This window comes from Crinia signifera, chromosome 6 (assembly GCF_055691185.1).
Source record: "Crinia signifera chromosome 6, ASM5569118v1, whole genome shotgun sequence".
Lineage (NCBI taxonomy): Eukaryota > Metazoa > Chordata > Amphibia > Anura > Myobatrachidae > Crinia > Crinia signifera.
This window is the reverse complement of record NC_139222.1, coordinates 272,314,504-272,342,433: the sequence shown is the minus strand read 5'-3', so window position 1 is coordinate 272,342,433 and position 27,930 is coordinate 272,314,504. Positions and strand designations below refer to the sequence as shown.

Genomic DNA, 27,930 nt, shown 5'->3' with positions numbered 1-27,930 from the left:
ATTACTTCACTACCTGCTCCTCCTGGCGCTGTAACTAGTAAAGGTCGACATGAGGTTTTCACTTTTTGAGTGTCAATGTCGACGCCTAAGCAAATGGTCCCAGAACGCTTACAGGCCACCGCCTGTCATCATTTTGGATTTTTTTTTACTTAACTGGAAACCATCTAAAAATTTCCCGTGTCTGAGTATGACGTGAGAAAAATGGAAGCATGCAACAAGCAACCGCTGACTTTCTGAATAAACAGCTGGAGTTCCACTAAACAGTACAGTTCGCCATCCACTACAAACGAAATTGCATTTTTTTTAGTTGAAGACTAGTAAGAAACATTAGCATTAAGTAACAGATGTCCTTAATGATGAAGGTCATTTGACGACATGTTTTTACTTACAAAGTCCTCAGCTTCGGCATGTGGTTAAAGCTGGAAACTGGGATCGTTGTGATGTTGTTGTTGTTGAGGGTTCTGTTCGAAGGAGGAGAACATTTTAGTCACAGGGATAACAGTGATGGGGGAAAAAGCTGGGATCAGCCTGCCAGAAGGACATGGACACATCATATTTGCTGGAGACACGATCTGAGAGCTCTGTGTGTTCTCAGCCTAGTTACCCGGACACAGATATGACAGAAACACAGCTGACGGCAATTTACCATCTATCGCTTAACGGATATTGCTATGAAATTGCACTTTTTGTTGAAAAGTAAAACAAACTATCTCTATAGACATCTAATTGCACCTCTGGCCACTGCACAATGGGTAAACGGGGCAGATTTTATAGACGTGTACACCCAGAGGTGTAATTAGGTATTTTGTAATTACTGTATTAATTACTGCAACATATTAATCATACCGCTCTTTGGTCACGCTATTGTACAGTACTATGCATTTTAACGTATATACAGATACTAAGTGCAAACTACTAAACTTCAGATACCATTATACATTTTGGGGGTCATTCTGACCCACTCGGTTCCTGGTATATTCTCACTGGGGACCGATGTTTTGGCTCTGCGCATACGTATATTTACATATGAACATGCGCAGGGCTGTTGTGCTGATGCCTTTGGCGGTTTCCACAGTCACTGAGGCTTTCGAACAGGGGAGGCAGGTTGGAGGTGGGCTGGGGGCATTCACATTGGGACACCCAGCATCTCTGAGCTGCTGGGGACCCTGCTTCTTTCACTATATAAACTCTCCATCTGTGGCTTTCAGACCTGTCCTCTCTGGCAAAGTTACATGCTCGGACAGGTCACTGCCTCCCACAAGATTAGGCCAGTAACACACTGCTGCTGTAAAGATTTGATTGGTTAAAGGATACTCTAACCCCACCCACTTCAAGACTGAGTACATTTGTGGCCATTTAGGTAATGAAGACTAACCACAGTAAGACATTAATCTAAGGCACTTCAGTAAGTAACAGAGTAAATAAACAAAAAAACAATAGATGAGTACAGTGTATAATAGGACACGCAACTCACTGAGGTCATACTTACAAAACCTCCAATCCTCGAAGGGCTCGGAAGGCTCCGTCTTCAATGCAACTGATCTGGTTCTTGTCCAGTTGTCTAGGAAGACAAGACAACATTAGATTAATGGGTTTTCCTGCAGCTTGCATCTCATTAACGTGATTTAAGTGGTGCGGTCATAACTTAATAAAAGGACTAAGTTGCTTTTAACATGTCAAGAAAAAGATTTGTACAACATAGTGAGCTAATAACAAAATGGGTAGAAAATAAATATTATACATTACGGCCCAAAGACTAAATACACAACAGCTTAAACTGTTTACAGCGACTAAATAAATAACCGCTGCTTATAAAATATACAAAGCGCAAATATATATATGTATATATAGACAACCCCTGTGATGAGAAAGTGGTGTGTTGTCAGCACAGGATAAACAGTGACTGAGGCTTCAGGGAGGAACATAAACACAAATCGGAACTTACAGATTCTTAAGCTCTGTAGCTCCGCGGAAGGTTTTTCTGGGAATGGCCTGGATGACGTTCTCGCTCAGATCGCTATCAAATAAGAAAGAAGAAGATATGTTTTGTTAAACTCGTTGCTCCTCATAAAGAACCCCTAATAATGCAGTTGTCTTTTAATATGGAAATGAACATGACACATAGGATCAGAACAGAACGTAGCTGGTCTCCGAAACATCACACACCCTGCCCCAATTACTACATTCTGAGATGGGAGCAAAGCAAAGAGAGCAGGTAACTGCACCTGGGCAAAACCATGTTTGCTTTGTTCCCACCTCAGAATCAGCCCCAATATGACTTAATTCCACCAACTATAACCAAACCCTGTAATGCCGTACTCAGTTTAATATTTATATAGTAATAGTTTGGACCAGGGATCCTCAAACTATTTTGCACTGGGACCACATTAGACAATATAAATAATTACAGGACCCCAGCAAGTTACTGCAGTAGGTCATCACATCACACGTGTAGACAGCAGACAGCACGTACATGGCAGCATTGTGGAGGCACAAAATGATTGGAGGAGTCTAAAATACCAGACCATTCAACAGATTTTTCAGACTCCTTGAATCACTGACTGAGATTAGAAAACTCATCAGCCTGATGGTCAGCAACATGGAGTTGTGACCCCATGCTGAGAAGGTCGGGACCCACTTTGGGGTCAGGACCCACAGTTTGAGAACCACTGGTTTGGACCAATCATTTGCCAGGTCACTTGCTACTGTGCAAGGGTTCTTTCCTTTTCTTCCACTGCTCTCCTGTCTCTCCCTATTCCTCCACTCTGTGCCTGTTGTGCAGCATTGTCCCCCCTCCCTTTCCCGGGACTCCGCCTCTCTGCTCTAGCATGCTGCCCCATTATTTTTCAGCCCTGACACCTCCTCTCTCTTGAAACCCCTCATCTCTGAATTGGTTTCTTGCCCCTTCTCTCTCTTGAGTCCCCTCCTCTCTGCCCTTGCACATTGTCTCCTCTCTCCTGAGTCCCCTCCTCTCTGCCCTTGCACATTGTCTCCTCTCTCCTGAGTCCCCTCCTCTCTGCCCTTGCACATTGTCTCCTCTCTCCTGAGTCCCCTCCTCTCTGCCCTTGCACCACTCCTCTCTGCCCGGGTACCTTCTTCCCTCCTCTCTCTCTCTTCGGACCCTCCTCTCTGGCATCTTCTCCTCTCTTTCTCATTGGGCCCTCCTCTCGGCCCCTTCTTCCCTCCTCTCTCTTTTCAGACCCTCCTCTCTGGCATCTTCTCCTTTCTTTCGCATTGGGCTCTCCTACTGTATCTGATCCGGCATCTTCTTCCCTCCTCTCTCTCTCTTCGGACCCTCCTCTCTGCTCTGGCATTTTCTCATCTCTCTTTCTCATTGGGCCCTCCTCTCTGCCCCGGTGCCTTTTACCCTCCTCTCTGCTCTTGCATTTTCTGCTCTCTCTCTTTCTCATTGGGCCCTCCTTTCTGCCTTGCACCTTCTTCCCTCGTCTCTCTTCGGGCCCTCCTCTCTGCTCAGGCACCATCTCCCCTCTCTCTCTCTTTCTCAATGGACCCTCCTCTTTGGCCTAGCACCTTGTCCCATCTCCTCCATCTCCCCAAACTCTCTGTCCCTAGCAGCCAGTGAGGACTGTGAGGGGGCGGGACCTCCCCTCAACCAGTGTGCAACTGCTAGACTGACACCGAGGAGATTATATTATATATTATATTGCATAACTATCCGGAATATTTTACACTCTATTTCTTTTATGTATATTTTCTATCCGTCGATAATCTATATCTCAGCACCACGGTACACCGGCATTAATTAGCAGTGGATGTGCCTATGTTAATCCTGAAATTACATTCTAAGCCGTAATAACGTCAATAAAATGTAACGGTGCGTAGAAGAGGATTCTCGTTAAAGCTGGTTTATTAAACACAACCGAGGCTGCAACGTGGGCATTATTCACAGTGACTTCAATGAGAGCTATAGCCGGAACCATTTTTACACTACAGAGCCAAAAAGTGGGGAAGGGAAGGAATAAGAGGACTGTAATTTGAGGCGTGACTAACATGCTGAGCATTTTGAAAGACTCAAAGCAGGAAAGCCTATTAAACCACAAAGGAGCGGTAAAAGCATTGAAAAATATATATATATATGTAAACAGGAACTGTGGATAATTGTGATAGGATAGAGCTAGTGAGGGAGGCATTTTTCATTTACACACTCTACATCCTGTCTGTCTGCGATCCTCCCAGGAGTCACTGCAGGGCCTACACAGAGCCTGGGGATAAAGGACAATAGTCCGAAGGAGGCTCTTGGTAATGTTATACAACATACTATCTCTTTGACTTTAGTGTAATGTATAAAAATTAGATACCAGCCCGTTAAGATGACGGCACAACAGAACAGTAATGTCAGCACCAGCGGCACTGTGCGTTGCAACACTTCAATTGCTCAGCTGGGAGCCATCTAGTGGCCACCAACATGCAAGACACTTTAATTCCCCCCCCCATAAAGGTGAGGAGTAGCGCTAACCTCTTATATAATACGATGTCTATAGCAAGGCTCTCTGTACAAGGTAGAGATGGGTCGTTCGCAAACGAAGCAAATCTTTTGAACGGATCCCATGAAAGAACGTGTGAGCCGCCAATCCCCAAAAGGTGATCCGTCGTTCTTTTACTTTCAGTTTCGTTTTTAATTACAATGCATACAATGTTCCTGATCTCAGCACTGCCACCTGTGGCAGCTGAGATGTACTGACTCCGGAGACTGAGTTCAGTGCTGCTACTGCAAGTAAAAGAAAGAATAATAAGGCTGCTGCTGCTAGGGATGGCCATCGGTGCAGACGCCATTGATAGTTGCCATCGATGGCGATTCTGCACCCAGCCATCGATCAGTGTTTTACTCGGTTATGTATGTTCTTATTTGTTCAGCTCACTGTTTTTTTTTTTTTAAAGTAAAAAATAAATGATTGTAAGACAAAGTATGTGTCGTTAATAACAAATTACCCCTTCTTCCAAAGTGAACCGTCGATCCGCCTAAAAGATTCAGATCTTTTCACTGACTGATCTGCTGGATCCCAGCTCTCGTTAGTGACCCGTTTTGCCCATCTCTAGTACAAGCCCCGCACAAGTGAAGTCCGCCCATGTGCACGGCTACAAATGCGTCCGCAGCCATGCACACAGGGTTGAAATCCATTAGTAATCACTCACCAGCGAATGGACCCCCCCCCCCCCCCTGTTCCCAAGCGCCGAGTAAGTCTAGACTTAGCGCTGCAAAGATCATAGGGAGAAGGAGCCCGCTGGGCTGCGTTTTCTGGGCACTGGGCAGGATGTCATCACCTTGCGTACAGACAGCGAAGGCTTGCTCTGTATGTACAGACGGCTCACGTATGCGCATAGCCTACCGTGTGAAGGCGCTGTCATCCGATAATCACTCGGGCTGTGAATACGCAGCTGAGCCCGCACGAGCTCTGAATCGGGCCCATATAGTGCAACAGCATATTATATACTGTGATGTTCGGCAACTGGAATTATGAGTACTGTATGCAGGCTTCAGAAGAATTAACAAACAACAGCCCCTCCGGGCCAGAGGTGGGAGCTCAGTCTGTAGCTGGCCAGCCAGTCATATCTAATTATCTGGGGTGCATGAACAATGATTTTCTGATCCTATGATCTGATGTTTTACTGCACAAAAATACAATTATTTACAAATTGCAAAAGATCAAAAGCTACTGGTGAGCCCCCCCCCAAAAGTCTGCTCATTGGCACAGACAGCTGACACAGTGTGGCCTGATGCCCACTCGCACACCAGCCCCTAATTACTGCATACCACAGGATATCACAGTGTGACACCTTCCAACAGCTCACAAGGAATCCTTGAGAATATAAATGACCCAAGTTACAATTTCCGAAAACATATTTACATGAAACTGATCATATTCTGTTCCTTGGAGAATGGCCAAGATTTCTGTAACATGTTCATTAAGGAGACTATAATTGTGATGAAACAATATCACCGTACGATACAGATTAGTAATAGAGGCACGCACAACTTCAATGCAAATGATTGTGAGCCACGTCTGTGCTGTGGTAAATATGAGCCGAGAACAATTTAAGCTTTGAAGCTTCTGCTTCTGCAGAGTGAGTCATTGGGGTCTTCATAGGAAGGGTAACAGAATTTGTGTTGCGCGGCAGTGATTGATGCACACTTGTGGCAGTGTGAAATGTAAGATACTTGTAAAACAAGTTGTTTATGCCTCAGACAGTCTGTTAGTGGGAAGAGGTTAGTACAAGTGTGTCTACCGCTGCTAATGACACATAGTCCTGTATGGAAACAAGAGCTGGCAGTGGGCTGATAAGGTTTGTGCTGAAAATTCAGACACATCCTAGTTACATGGAGCCGATGTAAGCTGGCAAGGGATCAGTGTGACAATCATTTTGTAATAAACAATTGTTAATAACGGCGAGGAGGACACAGAGCACAGGCTAGTGAGGAGGCAGATATGTGGCCACAGACTAGTGAGGAGGCCGACATGTGGGCACAGGCTAGTGAGGAGGCCGGCATGTGGGCACAGGCTAGTGATGAGGCCAACATGTGGGCACAGACTAGTGAGGAGGCCGACATGTGGGCACAGGCTAGTGAGGAGGCCGACATGTGGGCACAGACTAGTGAGGAGGCCGACATGTGGGCACAGGCTAGTGAGGAGGCCGACATGTGGGCACAGACTAGTGAGGAGGCCGACATGTGGGCACAGCCTAGTGAGGAGCCAGACATGTGGGCACAGACTAGTGAGGAGGCCGACATGTGGGCACAGGCTAGTGAGGAGGCAGACATGTGGGCACAGACTAGTGAGGAGGCCGACATGTGGGCACAGACTAGTGAGGAGGCCGACATGGGGGCACAGACTAGTGAGGAGGCAGACATGTGGGCACAGACTAGTGAGGAGGCCGACATGGGGGCACAGACTAGTGAGGAGGCCGACATGTGGGCACAGACTAGTGAGAAGGTAGACATGTGGGCACAGGCTAGTTAGGAGGCAGATATGTGGGCACAGGCTAGTGAGGAGGCAGACATGAATGCACAGACTAGTGAGGAGGCCGACATGTGGGCACAGACTAGTGAGTAGGCCGACATGTGGGCACAGACTAGTGAGGAGGCCAACATGTGGGCACAGACTAGTGAGGAGGTCACGTGGGCACAGAATAGAGATCAGGAGAACATGCGGGCACAGAATATAGATCAGGAGGACACATGGGCACAGAATAGAGAGCAGGAGGACACATGGGCACAGAATAGAGAGCAGGAGGACACATGGGCACAGAATAGAGAGCAGGAGGACACATGGGCACAGAATAGAGAGCAGGAGGACACATGGGCACAGAATAGAGAGCAGGAGGATACATGGGCACAGAATAGAGAGCAGGAGGACACATGGGCACAGAATAGAGAGCAGGAGGACACATGCGGGCACAGAATAGAGAGCAGGAGGGCACATGGGCACAGAATAGAGAGCAGGAGGACACATGGGCACAGAATAGAGAGCAGGAGGACATGTAGAACACAAACTAGTAAGTAGAGAAACATGAAGGCACATCCTAGTAAGGAGGAAAACATGGGCATGAATTAGTGAGGAGGTAGAGATGCGGGCACAGAATAGTGATTAGAGGGAAAATTGGGCACAAAATAGCGAGGAGACAGGCATGGGTACAAACTAGTGAGGAGGGAGACACGTGGGTACAAATAATAGTGAGAAAAGTTAAGTTGGAGTTACTGTATAGTTGCATTATGAATGGGCATTTGGGGCACTGGGGGTTATTCAGGCCTGATCGCTGTGGCGTGATTTAGCAACACACTGCGATTAGACAGCCGCTGCCCAGTCTGAGTGGACTCCCGCCCTATGCAAGCCGGACAATTGTTTAGCACGGATTGAGAAAAGTTGCTGGACGGACGAGCTCGCAAGACACTCAGCATCAAATAATTTTTCCAGTGTCCCATCACTTCCCCTCAAACACCTGAGCCACTCCTGCGTTTTCCCTGATACGCCCAGAAAACGTCTGGTGACCACCCCCAAATGCCAGCTACCTGTCAATCACCTTATGAACGGGCAGTAATCAAAAAATTTGCCGGATTTTACCGCAGGATGGCATCACACATGCGCGCCACAATCTGTACACATGTGCAGTCTATCGGTAATCAACCAGCCTGCGAATTCAGGGACCTAGAAAACATTATTTTTGAATCACTTGCTTACAGTTTCTATTAGTTTACTATCATGCAGTACCAAATATCTCCACTTAGAGGCGCCAGCAGACTTTGTAGTGTTGGTTTAACAAAACCATTGAGGATTCATTTATTACCATTGAACTCTGTTACAGTAGAAAGCTTCATATGTATTTACCTTTTCTGAAACTTTGGAAAGCAGTGCTTTCCTGTGAACCTCTGCCAAAGAGAATAACGAGCACAATGGCCGTCCGCTGCGTCCCCTCGGCGCTGCATAGACTCAGTAGCAACGCTTGGGGAATCTCGATAAAAAGGAGCTACAGTACTGCAATACAAAATCTGCAGTGTGGCTTAGGATTTCCAGTAAGTGACCACAAACAATGCACTTACTTGTAAGAATGTCACTCACACACTCACTGCTCGGCCCTGTGTGCTTGTATGGACAAACATCACACACCAGAGGGTCTTGTACTGTGCAGACCGAACATAGCAATCTTCCCTGTACAAGGGCATTTCTGTTTGATATTCACCATAGGTAATAGAACCTTGCTTCGTTGATATATTGAAATAAATGTCAGGAACCGATAGATATTTCAGGATGTAGCGACTCCGGAAAAATATCAATAAGATCCGAGACATAAACCACAGGGTTTATCAAATATAATTTACCCCATGGGCTAAACTCTAATAATGGAAGGCTGTAACTAAACAAGGCTGAAGTGCCACCAGGACTCAGCTATTACCTCCGAAATTATAATTAGCACCGGGCCTGTCATTCCCATCACAGACACTAGGGATAATTATTACACAGAATGAGATGGGCACTCCTATTCCCTAAATGTATGCACGTGGTGACAGCTTATCAGTGTAGATTTCCCTATTCTCCCAAGTATGTGTGCTACAAATCATCTACTGTATCTGGGCTCTGTACCATCTACTCATAGTCTCTGTGTTCCCCTTATATTTCCCTGCTCTGATTAAGCCCATCTACACATACTGTACAGCAGGGGTGTCAAACACAAGTCCCGCGGGCCAAATCCGGCCCGCCAGACCTCTTCATGTGGCCCGCGCAGCCACCGCCAGCCTTCACCTTTTATTCTCGATTTTTTTTTTTAAACAAGAAAGCCGCCTCTTCAGCGCATGCGCGGCAGCGTACAAGCCAGAGAACGTTTGCCCTCTAGTGCAGTGCCGCCGGTCGTCAACCCCTCCTCCGCTCCCACCTGCTGTATAGGAGCCAGAGAGAGGAAAGAGCAGGTCCGTCGTGGTGAATGGTGCTGCTGCTGCTGCTGCTGTGTGCTCCAGGTCACTTACTGCTGAGTGTGCACTGCACAGTGACCAGGAGCACGCTGCCCCCCACTCCTGGATAGATAGTGCGAGGAGCGCTACTCACAGGAGGGAGGGGGAAATGCGCCTGTGTGAGAGCGCAGCTGTGTCCTTGGTGGTGGAGCAGCTCAGACTTGAGTGGACGCATCAGAGCGGGTAAGTGTCAAACTCTCTGCCTATGTGTGTGTGTGTGCACTGGCACATTGCAGCCCATCATTAATTGCTGTGTCCCATGATAATAAAAAGGACATATGTCCTAAGACTGAGTGCAGGCAGCGTGTGCCCTAATGCACTGCAGTTCACAGCAATAGCAGGAGGGAAATGCTACTGCTGAGTATGCAATAATTGAATGCAGTGACAATAATTTATGATAATAAATAGTGGACACATAGTCCTACAGATACAACCGGCCCTTTGAGGGTGACCAAACTGCTGATGCGGCCCCCTATGAATTTGAGTTTGACACCCCTGCTGTACAGTATACACTCTATTTGCACATACTTCTACTTGCAACTGAATGTCTCAAACTACTTCAGTGCCAGACCTTGCATACAAGCCTACGTCAGTTCCGGGCCTTGCATACAAGCCTACTTCAGTGCCGGGCCTTGCATACAAGCCGACTTTAGTGCCAGGCCTTGCATTTAAACTTACTTCAGTGGCCATGACACTTCACTGCCACACCACAAACCCCATGCCACTGCAGTGCCAGACCTTGCACATCATGCCACTTCACTGCCACACCACAGACACCATGCCACTTCGCTGCCAGACCTTGCTCCCCATGCCACTTCACCATGAGACTTCAGTGTTAGAACTTGCATCCCAGGCCACCCCAGTGCCCGACTATTACTTGGGGTAGCTCATTATGGTAACACTTGAATCCACAAAGTGGGGAGGGACACTTGGGGTGACATTAAATGAGTTTTTCCGAAATCGCATATTTAATGAGATACGAAAACGGCAATATTGCGTCAAAATTGCAAATTCTGAAGGTGCGATTTTTAGTACCGCCAGAACTCGCATCCAGATGTTTTCCCATTATAAAGTATACAAATCACGGTACTTGTGTATTTTGGCGGCGCCCCCGATGTCCGTCGTACGACGAACAGATCGCATTGCATCGCATGCCATGCACCCGATGGCATACGATGCGATGCGACGCGATTTTGACCCCCTATACGACCAAAAATCGTATAAGCACCCTAAAGGGTGCTTTTGAGCACCCAAATGGGTGCTTACAATGTTAAATGCACCCCCACGCCACCCCCCCACTATAAACGTGAACCCGAAGCGCGGCGAGCGCAGCGAGCCCGCGAGGGGCGGCGGTACGTGTCCTACGACCTTTTCATACCCCCACTATCCACGTCGGCGTGGAGTTGAGAATAGAATAGTGTGGCGAGCGCAGCGAGCCACCGAGCCCGAAGCGTGGCGAGCGCACGCGGATACCTTCACAGGTAAACGTGTACCTTTGCGGGCTTCACAGGTATCCGCGTCCCCTCGCCACGCTTCGGGCTCGGTGGCTCGCTGCGCTCGCCACACTATTCTATTCTCAACTCCACGCCGAGGTGGATAGTGGTGGTATGAAAAGGTCGTAGGACGCGTACCGCCGCCCCTCGCGGGCTCGCTGCGCTTGCCACGCTTCGGGTTCACGTTTATAGTGGGGGGGTGGCGTGGGGGTGCATTTAACATTGTAAGCACCCATTTTGGTGGTTAACATTGTATAAGCACCCATTAGGGTGCTTATACAATGTTTAATCGCATCGCATCGCATCGTATGGCATTGTATGCCATGTACAATGGCATACAATTTCAAAATTGTATGCCATCGTGCACTATCGCACGATATCGCGTCGCATCGCATACCATCGTATGCGTTATGGTATGCGATGCGATGGGCGCCGCCAAAATACACAAGTACCCAAATCACAATTTTAATGAGATGGGAAAATTTTACTTAAAATCGCCACACATGCAGACCAGGTTCCGACAGGCGAATTTGCCAGAACCATGCACAGATCTCAATGATCCTGTCTCAAAAATGTGTAACAGTTAATAAAAAAAAAAAAAATGGCGTGAGGTCCCCCCTCCTGAGCATAACCAGTCCCGGACTCATTGAGCCAGTCCTGGTTCCAAAAATACGGGGGACATAAAATCTGGGGGTTCCCCCCGTATTTTGAAACCAGCAAGTCCCAGCGGGCCCATTAATGCCCCGCATGCTGGGACTTGTGGTTCGCCAAGTATCAGCATGCAGGGGAGGCCTGCTGGCAATTGTAGTTCACCTCTATAAAGCAATGTTATGTATGATTGTTTTAACACTATCAGGCCGGCGTCCACAGCCCACAGACACCGGTGACAGTCCCAGGGTTCAGCCCTGGACGGTACTCATGGTACGGAAGGGGGACCTTATGTAAAATTTTTCCCAAGGCTGTTGCATGACACCACGGGCTGTTGGAGCCTGGTGCTGGTTTCAAAATACAGGGGACACCCAGATTTTTTTTCCCCCGTATTTTTGGAACCAGGTCCGGTCCAAGAGTCCGGGGCTGGTTTCAGAAATACGGGGGACCCCTACGCTCTTTGTCCCCCATATTTTTGGAAACCGGTCTGGGTCAATGAGCCCGCAGCTGGTTATGTTCAGGAGGTGGGACCTCACGCCATTTTGTTTTTCTTTTTTTAAACACAAATTCGCACATTTTCATGACTAAAATCGCACATTTTCATGACTGAAAATCGCCCGTTATCACACTTTTTTTGCGCGGAACACGCAGCTCATTAAATATGCGATTTCGCTGCAAAAAAAGCGATTTAAAAAGTGCGATAATGGGCGATTTTGAAAAGTGACTAAAACTCTCATCCCATTAAATGTCACCCTTGGTTTTCCTATTAATGTAGCGAGTGGTCACAATGTCTGTAGGCATCGTTGCATCTTCCAACTTCAATTAGATACAGTGGAGGCGACTATATTGGGGGCCAAGCCAGTAAACCCTCTAGAGCAGTGTTTTTCAACCAGTGTGCCGTGGCACACTAGTGTGCCTTGAACTGTTCTCAAGTGTGCCCCCAGATCTAGAGAAGCCCAAACCTGTTTACAGTCACCACCAGTTCAAGTGTTATTTACTGGTCTCTTCCTTTCATGTAAAGGGCCAATGTATTTTATTTTTGTTACCTGTGGAACCAGTGTGATTGTTTTGAATGTGGGGGCCAATAGGTTTGTTTTTTTTCCTGTGGGGGCCAATGTGTTTTGCCCTGTGGGGATCTCATGGTGTGCCTTGGCAATTTTAAAGTCTTATTTAGTGTGCCGCAAGGTAAAAAGGTTGAAAATCACTGCTCTAGAGATTCTCCAACAACTAGTATTATCACTGAGGCACAAAATATATGAAACACTATCTGTGAGAACCGGCTCCGGTATGCCAAACAAAATGTACGTTTCTTGGCCATTGTAAATCTGCAGGAGTGCGGCTAATATGATAACTATGAGCCCAGCATAGATAACAATCCTGCATCTACTACAATGCTATTACTAAGGAGAACACTGGAAGATTTCCCAAAACGCCAGGATGGTGCGCAGGCGCAACCCCCTTCTCTGTCACTTTGCCGCACACTCTGCAGATATCTCCCGGGGAGAGGAAATGATGGAATAAAGACGAGAAAGGTCACTGTTGCAGTCTTCCTCCCCTACTAATCCCAAATTCACAGTTTAACCTGATTGAGACTTGCCTTGTTTTGTCCTTCCTCTCTGTTCTCTGTTTGAGGGGGATTAGGTTCGGACTCAGCAGGGGGGTAATTGGCTGCCCTGCATCCACCTCGCTCTGTGGTTCCATTGCTCTCACTTGGCAGCGCGCCGCTGGACGAGAGCTTTCTGTAGAGGGGTTATGAATGGCAAGACTGAACCCAACGTTTTCAAGGGCTCTTGTCACTTCACAGGTCAACCCCAGACATTCCAAATGTATTGGATAGTAAAGTGCTTTATGCTCACTTCTTACTATACACTTTATGCCCATAGAGGCCTCAAAGCGGCCATCAAAAGCTTTCCTGCCCCTCCCCAACCTCCCCTCAATGCCGGATACGAGAGGAGATGCATTTCTATACACCGCAAACCACCGCATCGCCCTCTTCACCCGCTCATACAATCTCTAGTGCTTCCTGCTTCACCCCAATTTGTGATCCATATTGCGCTTTAATAACTGCGTCACACAGCGGCAAAGAAACAAAAAGCTCTTTAAAAAACAAAAAAAACTTCCAGGGAAAACTTTGCCAGATAATAGCCCTGAGTTCCTGCTTTGTGACGCTGCGCATCAATGATTTTTAAAGAATGTTTTGTTATAAAAAATGGTGGCAGGTAAATACAAAGTAAATGAAGATGAAACTGCCCCCGACCAAGAACGGATCACCCTCCATTCACCCAACTACTGCCGCTACAAAATTTTGAGCTTTAACAAATGCCACCATATTCACTCAGAAGAGTGTCTCCGATGTAAGCTGGCAATGGCAGAGAAGGGCAATAGCTGCTGAAAATGTATACCTCTGTAAATGACCCTTTGCTCTCCGTCCTACTGAAGGGAATTCCATGAAATGTAATCTAATTATGAAAAACAGACATGGCCGTGACAAACAGACTTTTGCCTGTGTTCAACAGATGGAATCAATGATGTTTTACTGTACAAACAGTTTCAGTAATGACTGACAGGTAAAAGAACTGGAACCCAAACAGCACGCGACCTCTCCAAGGGCCTTATTTTGGTTCATTCTTTCTGACAAAATCCTTCTTAGATGGGCAAAACCATGTGCACTGCAGGTGGGGCAGATGTAACATGTGCAGAGATAATTAGATTTGGGTGGGGTTTTACTTCAAAGTGAGATCTATATTGCAGTGTAAAAATAAAGCAGCCAGTATTTTCCCTGCACAGAAACAAAATAACTCTCCCAAATCTAATTCTCTCTGCACATGTTACATCTGCCCCCCCCTGCAGTGCACATGGTTTTGTCCATCTAAGAAGGATTTTGTCAGAAAGAATGAACCAAAATAAGGCCCCAAGTGTTTTAAGTGGAAACTGACAAATGAGTCGGTCTGGCCACATAATTCAGTGTCACAAATAAATAGTTTTTACATTGATAAAGGGAGACAACTAAAGAAATATTGCTCACTGGTTTTATCGAAAAATAAACAAAAAACATAAAAACTTTACAGTGAAAGCCGAATGTGGGCTACTCCGCTAAAGCCTAGGCAATGCCTCACAAACTGTAGTGCCAGTCCCAGCGTGCCCTGCTAGCCAGAGGGCCGGTGTGAGTTTAAGCAATTTAGGAGCTCCTGTGAATGGCATCAGAGTGCAGCGTTACCATTCGCTTTAACCCAATTGTGCCATGGTACACTGGATAAGATGATGTCTTGGTCTTTATTTTGTAGCAGATGAGCAGCATATCAGGTAATCAGCATAGGCAAGGATGGTTACAGCATTGCAGCAGACAGATGTCACAGCATAGTATAAACTCCTCAGTATGTTCTAGTGGTTCCTATGGTATCCCACATCCCCAACCTATCTCCTGGGAAGCTGTTCCACCATCAGGAGAATTACCTCCTGCCCTGGAAACACTTATATCAGAAAACCACAGGTGCTGCTAATCAGCCCAAACCTGAACACACCAGTTAAGAAACCTGGACTGGGTCTAATTTTCCTACTGCTGCTGCTCATGTGTAAATATGCTGTACCTTCCTGAAACTAAACATGGCGAAAACTGAACTTCTAATCTTCCATCCCCCGAACATCCCCTCTTCTCCCACTATCTCCATCAGCATTGGTGAAACCGAGATCACCTCCACCGACCAAACGCGCTGCCTCGGTGTCATCATTGACTCCTCCCTCTCTTTCACCCCCCACATTCGTGCTCTCTCACAGTCTTGCCGCTTTCACCTACGCAACATCTCACGCATCAGACCATTCCTCTCCACTGACGCGACCAAAATTCTCATTCACTCTCTTGTCATCTCCCGCCTTGACTACTGCAACATCCTTCTCTCTGGGCTACCTCTCACCCGCCTCGCACCTCTCCAATCCATTCTTAACGCTGCTGCTAGGCTCATCTTCCTCTCCCGCCGCTCTACCTCCGCCTCCCCCCTCTGTCTATCTCTTCACTGGCTCCCCATTCCTTTCCGAGTTCTCTTTAAACTCCTCACCACCACCTACAAGGCTCTCTCCTCCACCCCTGCACTGGAACAACCTCCCGCCACCCATCAGGCTTTCTGATTCCCTTACCTCCTTCAAGTGCTCCCAAAACCCACTTTTTTTGAGTAGCCTATCCCTCCTCCTAACCTCTTTTGATCCTCCTGTCCTGCCTCCGTTCCCCTCCATTCCTACTTATCCTATTGTTTTTCGTTCTTCCACCCACCTATTTTTAGTATGTAAACTCTTATGAGTAGGGTCCTCCTTCCTCACGTACTAACCCTACCTCTTTACCTCACCTGTGCTCCTGTCCTGTTCTTCCCTTCCTCTACTTCATCTTCAGTCTCCTCGACAATTTTGACACCTACTTCTGAACTGATGCTGATTTTAGTTCTACCAGCTATACCCCTATTTATACTGTATTTTTCAACACACCCTGTACGTTACCTTGTAATTTGTTTTTTGTTTGCTATGTACGGCGCTGCGGACACTTTGCGGCGCCTTATAAATAAACGTACTACTACTGTACCTGCCACACAATGGAATCACTTCCTGTTTCACATGCCAGCGGTAGGATGGCCCGTGATCTCGCCAATGCCATGTGAGCCCACCCTTTCGGTGATTTCACTGTCTGCAGGTGACAAATACGAACGAATCATCCGCACATAATGTTTAAGGAAACCATGAATATGACGATACTGTATATTAAACAGCTGCCGCATAGAAAATGTATAAAAGGAAAATCTGGAAGTCATTCTTCGCACCAGCAGTTAGTCAATGTAATCGTGCTCGCCTCCGTACGTCACGCAAGCTTGCAGCTGCAAAATTAATTCATGCGAAGCGCAGAATTATTAGCAAATTTGAGCCAATTACGTATCTCATAAAAGGGGCTTCGAGCACATAAAGGAACCATCATCTTGCAGGATGTGAAGCATTTGCCAAAATCCATGGGACAAGATGAACTGTTGACACTCACTCCAGTTCAGGAGTGCTCTGCCAGGCAGCGGTTGGATGTGGATTTCCATGAAGGAGAAAGGAGCTGGTTAAATCTTTAGGAAGTGAACGTGTGGCTCCCAGCGCACGGGGGGGGGGGGGGGGGGGGGGGGGGCTATAGGCAGTGCATTACTTTGAAGATTCCCTCTAGGAATGAAAAAAAGTCTCAGAAAATCTATTTTTGCCTCTTGATATGCAAGTCAGCCGGAGAGGCAGGTACCCGAGGCGTAGGGAGGGACTCGTGCCATCAATGCTGGGGTCAAGCTGTAGATTTTTTTTTTTTTTAAAGAATAAAAAGGAGTGAGTTATGATTTTATATAAAAAAAAAATGTGGAAAGAACATTTGAAGGACAGTTTAAAAATAATCCACGCTCCAAGATTACCTCTGCATACTGAAAACCGCCATGCACCGGCAAGCCGTTCTAGATCTGAATCCCTGTACAGTCGTTTAAGAGCCGCACTCACAAATACTCCCAACAGGGCGCGTGGGATAATTTCCTTTCAATTCTGTTAGACAAAGTCAATCAATTAGGTGAGATTACCTCTAGCCAACAAAGCAGAAACAGAAACAGTCGCACAATGTTAACTTAGCAGTTCTGTTTTTTTCAAATCAAGCTTACATAGGCGCGGTTGGGTTGTGTTGCCGTAACCTGCATTCGACATGTTGAGGAAACATCCTACATGGACCTCACTGCACTCACTTATGCTGTCACACCTGACATGCGGCGCTGCACCTATTTTGACTTGCGCTGGTCAAGCGCCAGTAAATGCCACATTCTAATAATGGAACTGGTATCTCTTATGTAATTCTGGGCACACACTATGGGCCTTTATTCAGATCTGATCGCAGTAAAAATTTGTTTGGAAAATGGGCATATCGTGCAAATAAAATTACCGTTACCGATATCGTTATTGTATATATCATTTGTAAATAACACATAGGCCCTTATTCAGATCTGATTGCAGTAAAAATTTGTTTGGAAAATGGGCAAAACCATGTGCACTGCAGGTGGGGCAGATGTAACATGTGCAGAGAGAGTTAGATTTGTGTGAGTTATTTTGTATCTGTGCAGGGTAAATACTGGTGGCATTATTTTTACACTGCAATTTACATTTCAGTTTCAACACACCCCACTCAAATTGAGTAACAACAATTACAATTGGATTCCTAAACATATTTAAATATCTGCCCAACTGGGTCAAAACATTTTTACATTTAAAACATTTAAATTCATTTATTTTGGGGTTTATTGGTGCTATTTTAACTTGTATATGCAAAGCAGACTTAGAAATGCTAGGCATTTACATGGGAACAGTAGCCCAATCTCAGCCTCAAACTTTCTGAAAGGCCTTTCCTGGACTTCAGAAAAACTTCCTCGGATTGTATTCCGTGGTGTCGTTGACATGGGGGCCATGCATTATGTGGAGACAGCGCATTAGCACAAACAGCCTCATGTCTTCTGCCTGATGAAGTGGTTGATGCGGCACACAAGAACAGGAATACCAATCAAGGTGACTTGTAGAGAGATGATACGCCTTGCTTTGTCGGGAATCGTCCTCAGGTCAATAGCTTCGAATGACAACTGGGACAGATAGCGCGGAGGTGTGGAGAGCTTCTAAGATATCACTGAATACAGGCTAATGGAAAATCAATACTGCAATCAGTGTCTGCATTACCTAAGGACAGACACTAGTAAATGAGTTTTGCTTTCAGTGTGTCATCCTCTTGTTCTGTACTGAGCTGTCAAGAAACTGATGACAATGCATTACTGCTGAGAGGTACGTACGGCTCCTCAGATTACCATCCCGTCTCATTGCTCACTTCCACAACTAAACTTATATCCAGTAAGAGGAGATGCCATAAGGAGCTGCTTATACTGATGTGTGCCGTATGTACGGTGCTGCAAACCACTTATAATGATGTGTGCCGTATGTACAGCGCTGCATATCACTTATAATGATGTGTGCCATATGTACGATGCTGCAAACCACTTATACTGATGTGTGCCGTATGTACGGCGCTGCAAACTACTTATAATCATGGGTGCTGTATGTACGGTGCTGCAAACCACTTATAATCATGTGTGCCGTATGTACGGTGCTGCAAACCACTTATAATGATGTGTGCCGTATGTACAGCGCTGCAAAGTACTTATAATCATGTGTTCCGTATGTACGGTGCTGCAAACCACTTATACTGATGTGTGCATATGTACGGTGCTGCATATCAGTTATACTGATGTGTGCCTTATGTACAGCACTGCAAACCACTTATAATGATGTGTGCCGTATGTACGGCGCTGCAAACTACTTATAATGATGTGTGCCGTATGTACGGTGCTGCAAACCACTTATACTGATGTGTGCCATATGTACGGTGCTGCATATCAGTTATACTGATGTGTGCCGTATGTACAGCACTGCAAACCACTTATAATGATATATGCAGTATGTACAGTGCTGCAAACCACTTATACTGATGTGTGTCATATGTACGGTGCTGCAAACCACTTATACTGATGTATGCAGTATGTACAGTGCTGCAAACCACTTAAACTGATGTGTGCCCTATGTACAGCGCTGCAAACTGCTTATCACAACTGCCCTGTAAAGGGGTTAAGGTTCCATCCTGCATCATCAGAGAGTGTTTTACAGCCAAGTAAGAGAACCTGGTCCCATGCAAAGCCAGGAATGGGTCTCTGAGGTATGCTTAAGGGAGAGACGGGTGGGCTCTCAAGCATACCGCTCCAGTACAGCTTTTCAGACCTTCACAGCCTCAGGTGGGAACTGGGCTACTTGCAGTAGAAGAGATTTAAGCTTTCATAAGTTTGCTGTTCATTGTGCTGATGCCGGGTAGGGACCAGTTAGTAGGCTTAAGTATTGTAGCGCCAGGGACTTGGACTGCCAGTGCCTGGAGGCACTAACCCATCATACGCACAGAGCCCTGCATGGACAAATATCTTTCTTTGATTGTTGATATGAAGCTTTGTTTGCTGTAAACTAAATGTGTGACTTGTATATCATTAAACACACGCACAAATACATAAAACCGCCTGCTGTGTCCTATATGAATAGCGAACCTGTTACAATATATGGTACGATCTCTTTGTATACACTCACAGCCCACGCTACCATCCTTTTATGCGGTTCAAAACATTTTGTAGTGTAAATATTTGTTTGATTACAAATAAGCAACAACGCTGTACAGAATAAGCGGCTGGGACGGTATACAATGAATAGAATCCCTGTTTATTACAGAGTACTGCGGTACAAGGATGGGCATATATAGAAAGCCAGCGTTTCCTCGCACAGAAAGAAAATACTGGATACAAAGGTGCATAATAAAAGGGTTAGGAATAAAGACCCTGCTGAGCATGAACCGGTTCTCGCTCGCTACAGCTCCATGCGGGTGAAATAAAGAGAATAGCAGCCGCTGCAACAACAGGTTAATGTTACAGGTTCAATACACATTAAGGCCAATGCGTACTGGATACTAATGCAGTATTTACTAACAATTTATTACACACATACTACACAGAATTTTACATCAGCCCGTGCCCCAGTGGAGATTACAATCTGTGGGTAGATGTATGTATAGGCGTTATGGGGGAGAAGTGGTATCAGCGCCCATTAAGGGCGAGATGAAGCAACCACCCAAACTTCTGAAAATTACTTTTTCTGGGGTACGGAATGATCCACCGAGCTCGTAGTGCGATACATTCCGGGGCTTGGATGCGGTGGGCAATGCCATCTTCAGATCAGCTTTGCCCTATATAAACCTATGGCCTTCTATCGCTGCCGCCTAATATGAGGGATCCAACCGCATCCTCCCATCATCAATCCCAGTGAGTGCCCATGACCGGGAACTGAACTTAGTTAGGGCTTTGGCCACACCTCTGTCCAGCCTTGGCCACCCCTCTGGCCAGCCTTGACCACACCCCTAGTCATTGTTGGCCATGAACCTGTGATCCTGACCACACCCCTGGTAAATCTTGATGCCACATCCCTGTCCCCCTGAGCCCCATCCCATGTAAGGCCACAATGCTTACTGCAAGCGCAGAACAAAATAGTCATTAAACAGAATGGCGTAACAAAAGTTCAGGTAGAATATAGGTAACACTGCAACTTACTCCCAAGACTATGAGACCTATGACAGCAACCAATCAGATTTTGCCTATCATTTTCTACAATGCAATAGAGAAATCTGATCTGATTGGTTGCTATGGGCAACAGCACCAAGATTCATTTTACCTATAAGGTAAGGTTCTTTTCAAAATAATTCAACCATATAGTTCAGAGTGTGTTTTCCTTAAGCCGTGGTACACAATAGTTTAACAAAAATAAATGGACTCTCCTATAAAATAAATCTTCTGGGTCCCATTTAACAGGTTAAAGACTACACTAGAATCCAGATTTTACCTTAGATTTTACAGTACACAAGAGTGTTATAAACTTCTGCTTAAATAAGTTCTATGCTCAGCACTGATCACATCGGCAGAGATGCCGGGAAACCAGGGAAATGTGAGCAGAGCGGAGATTGTGACAAATGGGCTAATTACTGGCTAAGTCACTGGCATCGCGCTACCTCTTCACGTTCTACCAACAAGCCCAGGATCAGACTCCGTTAGGCAGAATCTTCTGGAAAAGAATAGTGGGGGAAAAAATATGGCTATGACACATTAAACGTAGCCAGGAAGTCTTCTGTGTGAAGGATATTATGCCTCCATGCAATCGCCACCTTATTTTAAGTATTTGATGAATGTTACATTACTTGACTACCCACCAGGAACGGCTCATAGAATTCGGTGGCGCTCTTGGCCCGTTGTAAAAGTGGGCAAGTTTCCCGTGTGACCCTCGGTTGGCGACAACAGACCGTAACTGGGCACACTGAGGGGACCCGATTATGAATTTCGTGTTGAATCACATCAGTGTAGCCCTGCCCAGCTATACAGTGACTGCTTTCTCTGCACTGTATAGTGAAGGGCTGCAGCCTGTATGACCACACCCTCCAAATAGCCAACCTTCGCTTTGGCCACACCCCCTATGCACCGGCTGTTGGTAACTTCTATACCAGAGTTCCTAAGAGTAGTCCTCGTGGCACCCTGACGGTCCACGTTTAAAATATCCATAGCTCAGCACAGATGGCTAAATCAAATGAACCCATGTGCTATGTAAGTCACCTCTGTCTACCTCTGATATACTTAAAACCGGGACCCCTAGGGTGCCTTGAGAACTGTGTTTAGGAACCTCTGTCCTAAACCATACCTGTACCGAAGCTTTGTGGTGCCTTACCTAAAACTGAAGAACAATAAATCAACTTGTCTTATAACTCACATTGGCCCTTTGACAGTTCCGAAGGCAGTTAAGTCCAGCTGCTTTCCATCTGCAGGTCATTGTCTGGCCCATTGACCTTTACAGTGATGGTACAAAGGGCAATTTTTGTAAAACATATATATACGGGGGTGGGGGGGGGGGTGGATGGAGGACAAGGTTCACTTGTACCCCATCTGTGTCACTCCTGTCTGTCTGCCCCTCTCCTTTAGAATGTAAGCTCTAACGAGCAGGGCCCTCTTTCCTCATTTGGGTTTCTTAGAATATATCTCCGCCACCCTAATAATTTTATCAGTGTCTTGTCCCTTGCCGCAACGGTCTTTATTTACCATGTACTGGTCCTAAATTGCATTGTACTGTAAATTGTTATTTTTCTTGTCTTTTTGCTCATCTTTGTATTGTCAGGCGCTGCGGAACCCTTGTGGTGCCATATAAAAAAACGATAATAATAGTAATAATAATATAGTCATTTCATTCTTCTGTCATTTCATTTTAATGTAGCTTATGATGACGTACGATGAAATGTAAATCACATTGGTAAGTCCGTTAGGATATCACTGACTCGATAAACACACTGTAAATGGCTATGGAGTGTTTTTCTATTTATTAAGATGAACATCAGGATGACTTCCATTATCCTCAATATATAAGCAATTTAAGGTAAATTTTTATCAGGCTTTCACACAGGACAAAGTAAAAATCAAGGTGACTTCTAGTATCCTCATTACACAAACAGCACAGGATACATTTACATTACACATATACTGTATATGGGTCAAGGTGACTTCTAGTATCCTCATTACACAAACAGGACAGGATACATTTACATTTCACATTTATATGGGGTCAAGGTGACTTCTAGTATCCTCATTATGGCCCTTATTCTAATTCGGACGGTACGGCCCGCGTGCGGCCGTACCGCCGATGTTTTTATTCTGCACATGCGCAGAGGTCAATCTGCGCATGTGCAGCCCCCTTCGCCGCAGACGTATTTCGTCCGCCGCAAAGGGGCGTATAGGGGCGTGAGGGGCTTCATACCCTCATTTCCCTATGTGTACGCCCCGCGTTTCATGGGCGTTCCCATGCAAACGCGGGGCGTATGCATGGTAATGAGGGTATGACGCAACTCATGGGGGCGGAAAGCTGACGTCGCCGGATGTCAGCTCTCAGCCCCCATACAAGCTAGCACACGGACGATTGTCCGTGTGGTCTCAGCTTGCGGGAGCTGCTGGGGCGTGCGGACCTGCCTTCGATGGTCGACGACCATCGAATGCAGGGGGCAGCTCCCACCATGGTGGAGGCGTACGCCTCCACCATTTTTATGCGGATCGCCAGCCGTCCGTGTACGGACGGCCGTGGCGATCCGTCTCGTGGGCGGGGATTGGTTTGTGCGGCCAGAGCACCGTGTGCGGCTCTGGCCGCACCAACCAGAATAAGGGCCTATATGAGCAGCACAGGATACATTTACAAGATACTTTTATTTGGGTCAAGGCTAAGCCCCGTATACACGGTGCCATTCATTTTCTATTTAATCCTGATTCAATCTCAAATCAGAATCAAATCGGCACAGTGTACACATTCGGTTTAATCTATATAGTACAGTTCTGTACTATATAGTTTTGTGTGAGCAGTCTATTTTATCTATTCAATTTCAATGCCGCAGTGCCGCGCAGTGGGATCGAACGTGGCTGAAAATCGTTCGGTTTCAATACTGCCGGCCGTGGGAGGGACGCGGGAACATCACTAAAAACCGTGACGTTCCCGCATTTAGCGGGAGAGTTGGGAGGTATGATTAAAGGTGCCCGTACACTTGTCCGATTTGGGCCCGATTTCACCCCATTCCGACGGATTGGACTAAGATTAGCCAAAATCAGATGTGTCTGACATCCCATCCGATGCGCGGTCCCGTGTGCATCGGAGTCGTAGGCTTCAGCTCCCCGGTAGTTACATGCGATAAATCACATGCGATTTATGGCATGTAAAAAAGCCACATCAAGAGGAGCTCAGGGAAATTGGGTCCGACTTGTCCTTGAGGTTGGGGATCTTTGTTACAGGATAATAGAACTGTACCCCAATGCGGTGGTATGCACAAATCAAAAGTCATCAGTGGCTGCTTTAGCATTGCAGGTAATGGCCCCTCCCCATTCCATGACATCATGATGACATGTTCGGGGGTGGCATAGGTGGGATTAATGACCTACTAGTCCTTGGTAAACTCTATTGGACTTAGCTATCATTACATTCTGCTTTATATCATTGTATACAATTTGTGTCCCGGTCCCCGGTACAGTACATTGCTACTACCGTTAGGTCAGTTCTTTATACCCAAATGATAACAATAATTATAATAACTGCGTATAACAGGTGTTTTTCACAATGCCTGTGAGAACAGAGCCGGAGAAAGGGCCCGCATCCAGATCACATGTAATTAGACAGAGTCTAGCACAAGTTATTTTTTATCCACTTACTCAAAACGTGACCAATATTTGGCCAAGGGTTCGGAGATTCCATTAAGAATCCCCAGAGACCATGTGATAGCACTGCTGGAATCTCAGCCAGAGAGGAGGTGACTTATGGACATTTAAAAACAAGCCTTCAATACAAATCTGCCCTCTGCATTTCTCTAAGACAGCCGCTTGAATGGGGACCAGGGCACAGAAGGCTGGGTAGAGGGACAGACAGAAAATCCATATTGTAAGCACTGAATTAAACAGAGAGCGACAGCTGTTTAATCAAATATAGATTTTACTCCGTACATCATTATCGTTTACTTCTAAAGTCCCAATATATTAAGAAGCGTTGTACATTGAGGGGATCGGAAAACAAATTATATAGGACATGTAACAGAAAGTAAAGGTGACCTTCCCAAATGTGCTTACTATCCTAGGGGTGCGGTATACGGATCCTGCGGCCAATCAGAGTAAGCTTCAGTTTATGCAGGCTGGCCAGTGCCTATGATCATCTTGAATCGCACTTGATAGTTACATCAGTGATCTGAGGCCGGACCCTTGGACACGGTGTCCGGATCCTCACACCTCCAGACACCTCATGCTGCATTACAATTTTAAGTGGATGGAATTGGACATCCGCTTCCCTGCAGCTGAATTGAGCCCAGTGTCTACAAAATGTTGATATGCTCATATTGCGAAATGGACACATTAGTTATAGGGTTAGTTTTACTGTCAGACCATCGGCAGCTGCAATGCTGCTGCACTACCAACTGTCAACATTGTTAATATGTCAACATGCTAAACTTGCTGCCATTTTCATGGGGACTTGTAGGCAGGACGGTGACTTGGAAGTGGGAAAAGTGGTCTCCAAGTGGTGAGCTGCACCAATAAAACCTACATAAGTATAATTGAACGATGTTTGTTTGGGTGTGTGAATGTTCCACGATAATTCTCGGACTAATCGTCTTCAAACTTTGCACACTACCATATCATCTTAAGGGACGATCTATGTTTAAAGATGGGTTTAATCGGACGAGCCCTTAAGGGTGCTGTCATAAGGGTCCATGCTATTTCCGTTGTATTATGCAATGTGATATGTCATTGAAGCTTATGACTTTCTGAATACGACACAATAAACAGACTCCCTTAAGTGGACCCTTAAAGGCTATAAGGGTCCATTAAATGAGAAACATTTCACTTTACTTTGACCCTCAACGGGAGTGTAAATCGAACACTGTAGATATATTTGTTAAATCCATGTGAAATCGATCCGCAGTCAGTTATTTTTTCTCTTGATTGTTTTCTTATTCGTTGGGGGTTTTCGGGATCTTCTGTACCTGCTGCAGCTGCTCCTGTCCTGCTGTGGTTGGCAAGGGTAGATGGATAGTTGGAGATTTTCTCTGGCTGCTGTTCCTGACTCCGGCGTGCTGCCTGCGCAGCTTAACAGTAAGAGGTCATGTTTGCGCAGGCCACACTGCCCACTCAGCTAATGCTGCCATCTGGTGCTCGTCCACTCTGCTGCTGGCGTCCGGCGTCGCCGCCTGTCCCTTCTCCTGTTACCATTGCACTGGGCTATTTGCCCTGCTCCCGGCCACCCACCCTCCCATGTAAGTGTACAGGTCTGCCGGTGTGGGGGGCGACACACCTGCTAACTAGGGATGCCAATCCTGGGATCCCGGGAATCCATAACCAGAGATTGAAAAAATGCCCCGGGATTGGTATCCCTATCGGGAAGAGATTGGGAATAGTTGGAGACCTGCTCTGGCTGCTGCAGCAGCTTCTGCCCCGCTGTGGTTGGGAAGGGAAGGTGGAAAAAGAATTGCATAAGCATAAACTTTCACCAGTCCGTCATACGGGCCTTAGGAATAGTATGTTATATTTAGTAAGTGCTCTTCTTAGACATGTAGTGTAGCTGACCTTCGCCACCACAGAGGGTATGCGGTCATTAGGTCGACACAGACACAAGGAAACCATGAAAAACTCACATTGACCTTTTTCATGACCACCTTTTGACCATGCCAACCTTTTAAATGTGTCAACCTTGTGGCTGTCAACCAATAGTGGTCAGCCTAGACACTGTCGAACCAATGACCCATACTACCAACTTTTAAAGTTGCCTCTCTCCGAGAGAAGCCCATAGAAAACCCAATGCTGCAGTCTGGGGTTCGGGATAAGGCTGATGTCACAAAGCTCCACCCCCAATCCACACAAACTTTGCAATTTGCGGTACGCGGTGAGGGAGCAGGGCTACAATGAAGTGATTCACGTTATTTTAGTCCCGCCCCCTCCCCAAGGACCCGCGAATTCTGGAAATTGTTTGAGTGGCTCCAGGGGGTGCTGGGTTTTGGGGAGCATACAAAAGACTTGCCCACCTTTCCGAGGGGCCTGGGAGGAGGACATGATTGTCTGAAGCCATTCCGGGAGGGTAGGCAAGTATGATGGCAAGTAGGATGTCTGTGAAGGTAATGAAGTTTTTGTACAGCAATCATTAATGGTTTTACCATAACTGAGTACCCTAGCTGGTCTTTTGGGCATAACCACCTCTGGATGGGTGCCCATTGAATCCAAAATAAGACAACTGTGAAGGAGCAAGTGTAATTTTGACGCCGGTCAGAGGTATTTTCTAACAAATTTTAATTTCTTGGGGCATTTTTAGACGATTAAATTGCAAATGTTCATATTTACATAACATTAAACTTCATTTCAAACAAAACCCTAGACACTGGGATACTAGCTCTCCGCTGAACCGAGCCCAGCGAGCGCCGTGACCTTGCTGTATGACATTATTTTCTTTAACTTGCAGAGAGACTTACTGAATATTTGATTTGTGTCTGTGGCAAAAGCGGGCTGTCTTTGTGGCTGTAACAAGATCCAGGGAAGGAGATTAGGATTTAAAAACAAACCTGAGAGAATCTTAATTCTTCAGAAAAAAAAAAAAGCTTAGCTGACAGATAAGCAGCAGATATGTTACATGTATAGGGTCCGGACCACACACAACTGTGTTGGAAATGGCGACTCGGAGCCTTTTAAAGGAATAGTTTTCCTCGTCTCTGAAGCATGGTGCTATGTGTGGGATTTGCACTCGGGAGGGAAGTGAAGTGGGGTCTCTGACCCTGCAGGATCCAATCAGGGAATTTATTGTGACAATGTAAAGTGACATTAATCCCATGTTCGTTCCTTTCAAACAAGGGTCTAAGTGAGACAAATGCCAGGTCTAGAACTTTTGAAACACTAAAACTCTTCTCAGCCTAAACAAAGAGATACAACTCCCAACGTTCTAAGTTGCATTCAGGACAAAGGAGAGTGTGGTGCAAGGCAGGGACCAGGGCCTAAGTAAAGGTGCCCTAGGCTAATACACGTGTATGGGCTCTCAGAGTTGAACACGGCTCTAACCAGGGTTGGCGTGCAGTCTGATAGCTCCCTTCCCGTGTTATTCAACACTGCATTCATTAAACGCAGCTATTGGGTGATTTTTCTGTCTCCTTTGATGAGGTCAGCAGCCAGAGCCCGGAAAAAA

At 46.2% G+C, this 27,930-nt stretch overlaps 1 protein-coding gene across 3 annotated transcripts in view; it reads right to left on the bottom strand.

Annotated features, from left to right (window-relative positions):
- The window catches only part of SLIT1 (slit guidance ligand 1), a 305,558-nt gene that overhangs the window by 83,367 nt on the left and 194,261 nt on the right, over nucleotides 1-27,930 (bottom strand). For all 3 annotated transcript variants that reach the window (XM_083149614.1, XM_083149615.1, XM_083149613.1), the window contains 3 exons: nucleotides 1,946-2,017; nucleotides 1,490-1,561; nucleotides 390-461 (listed from right to left, as the gene is read on the bottom strand). In XM_083149614.1, the coding sequence (XP_083005740.1) occupies nucleotides 390-461; nucleotides 1,490-1,561; nucleotides 1,946-2,017 (216 nt within the window). The remainder of the gene's footprint in view (nucleotides 1-389; nucleotides 462-1,489; nucleotides 1,562-1,945; nucleotides 2,018-27,930) is intronic.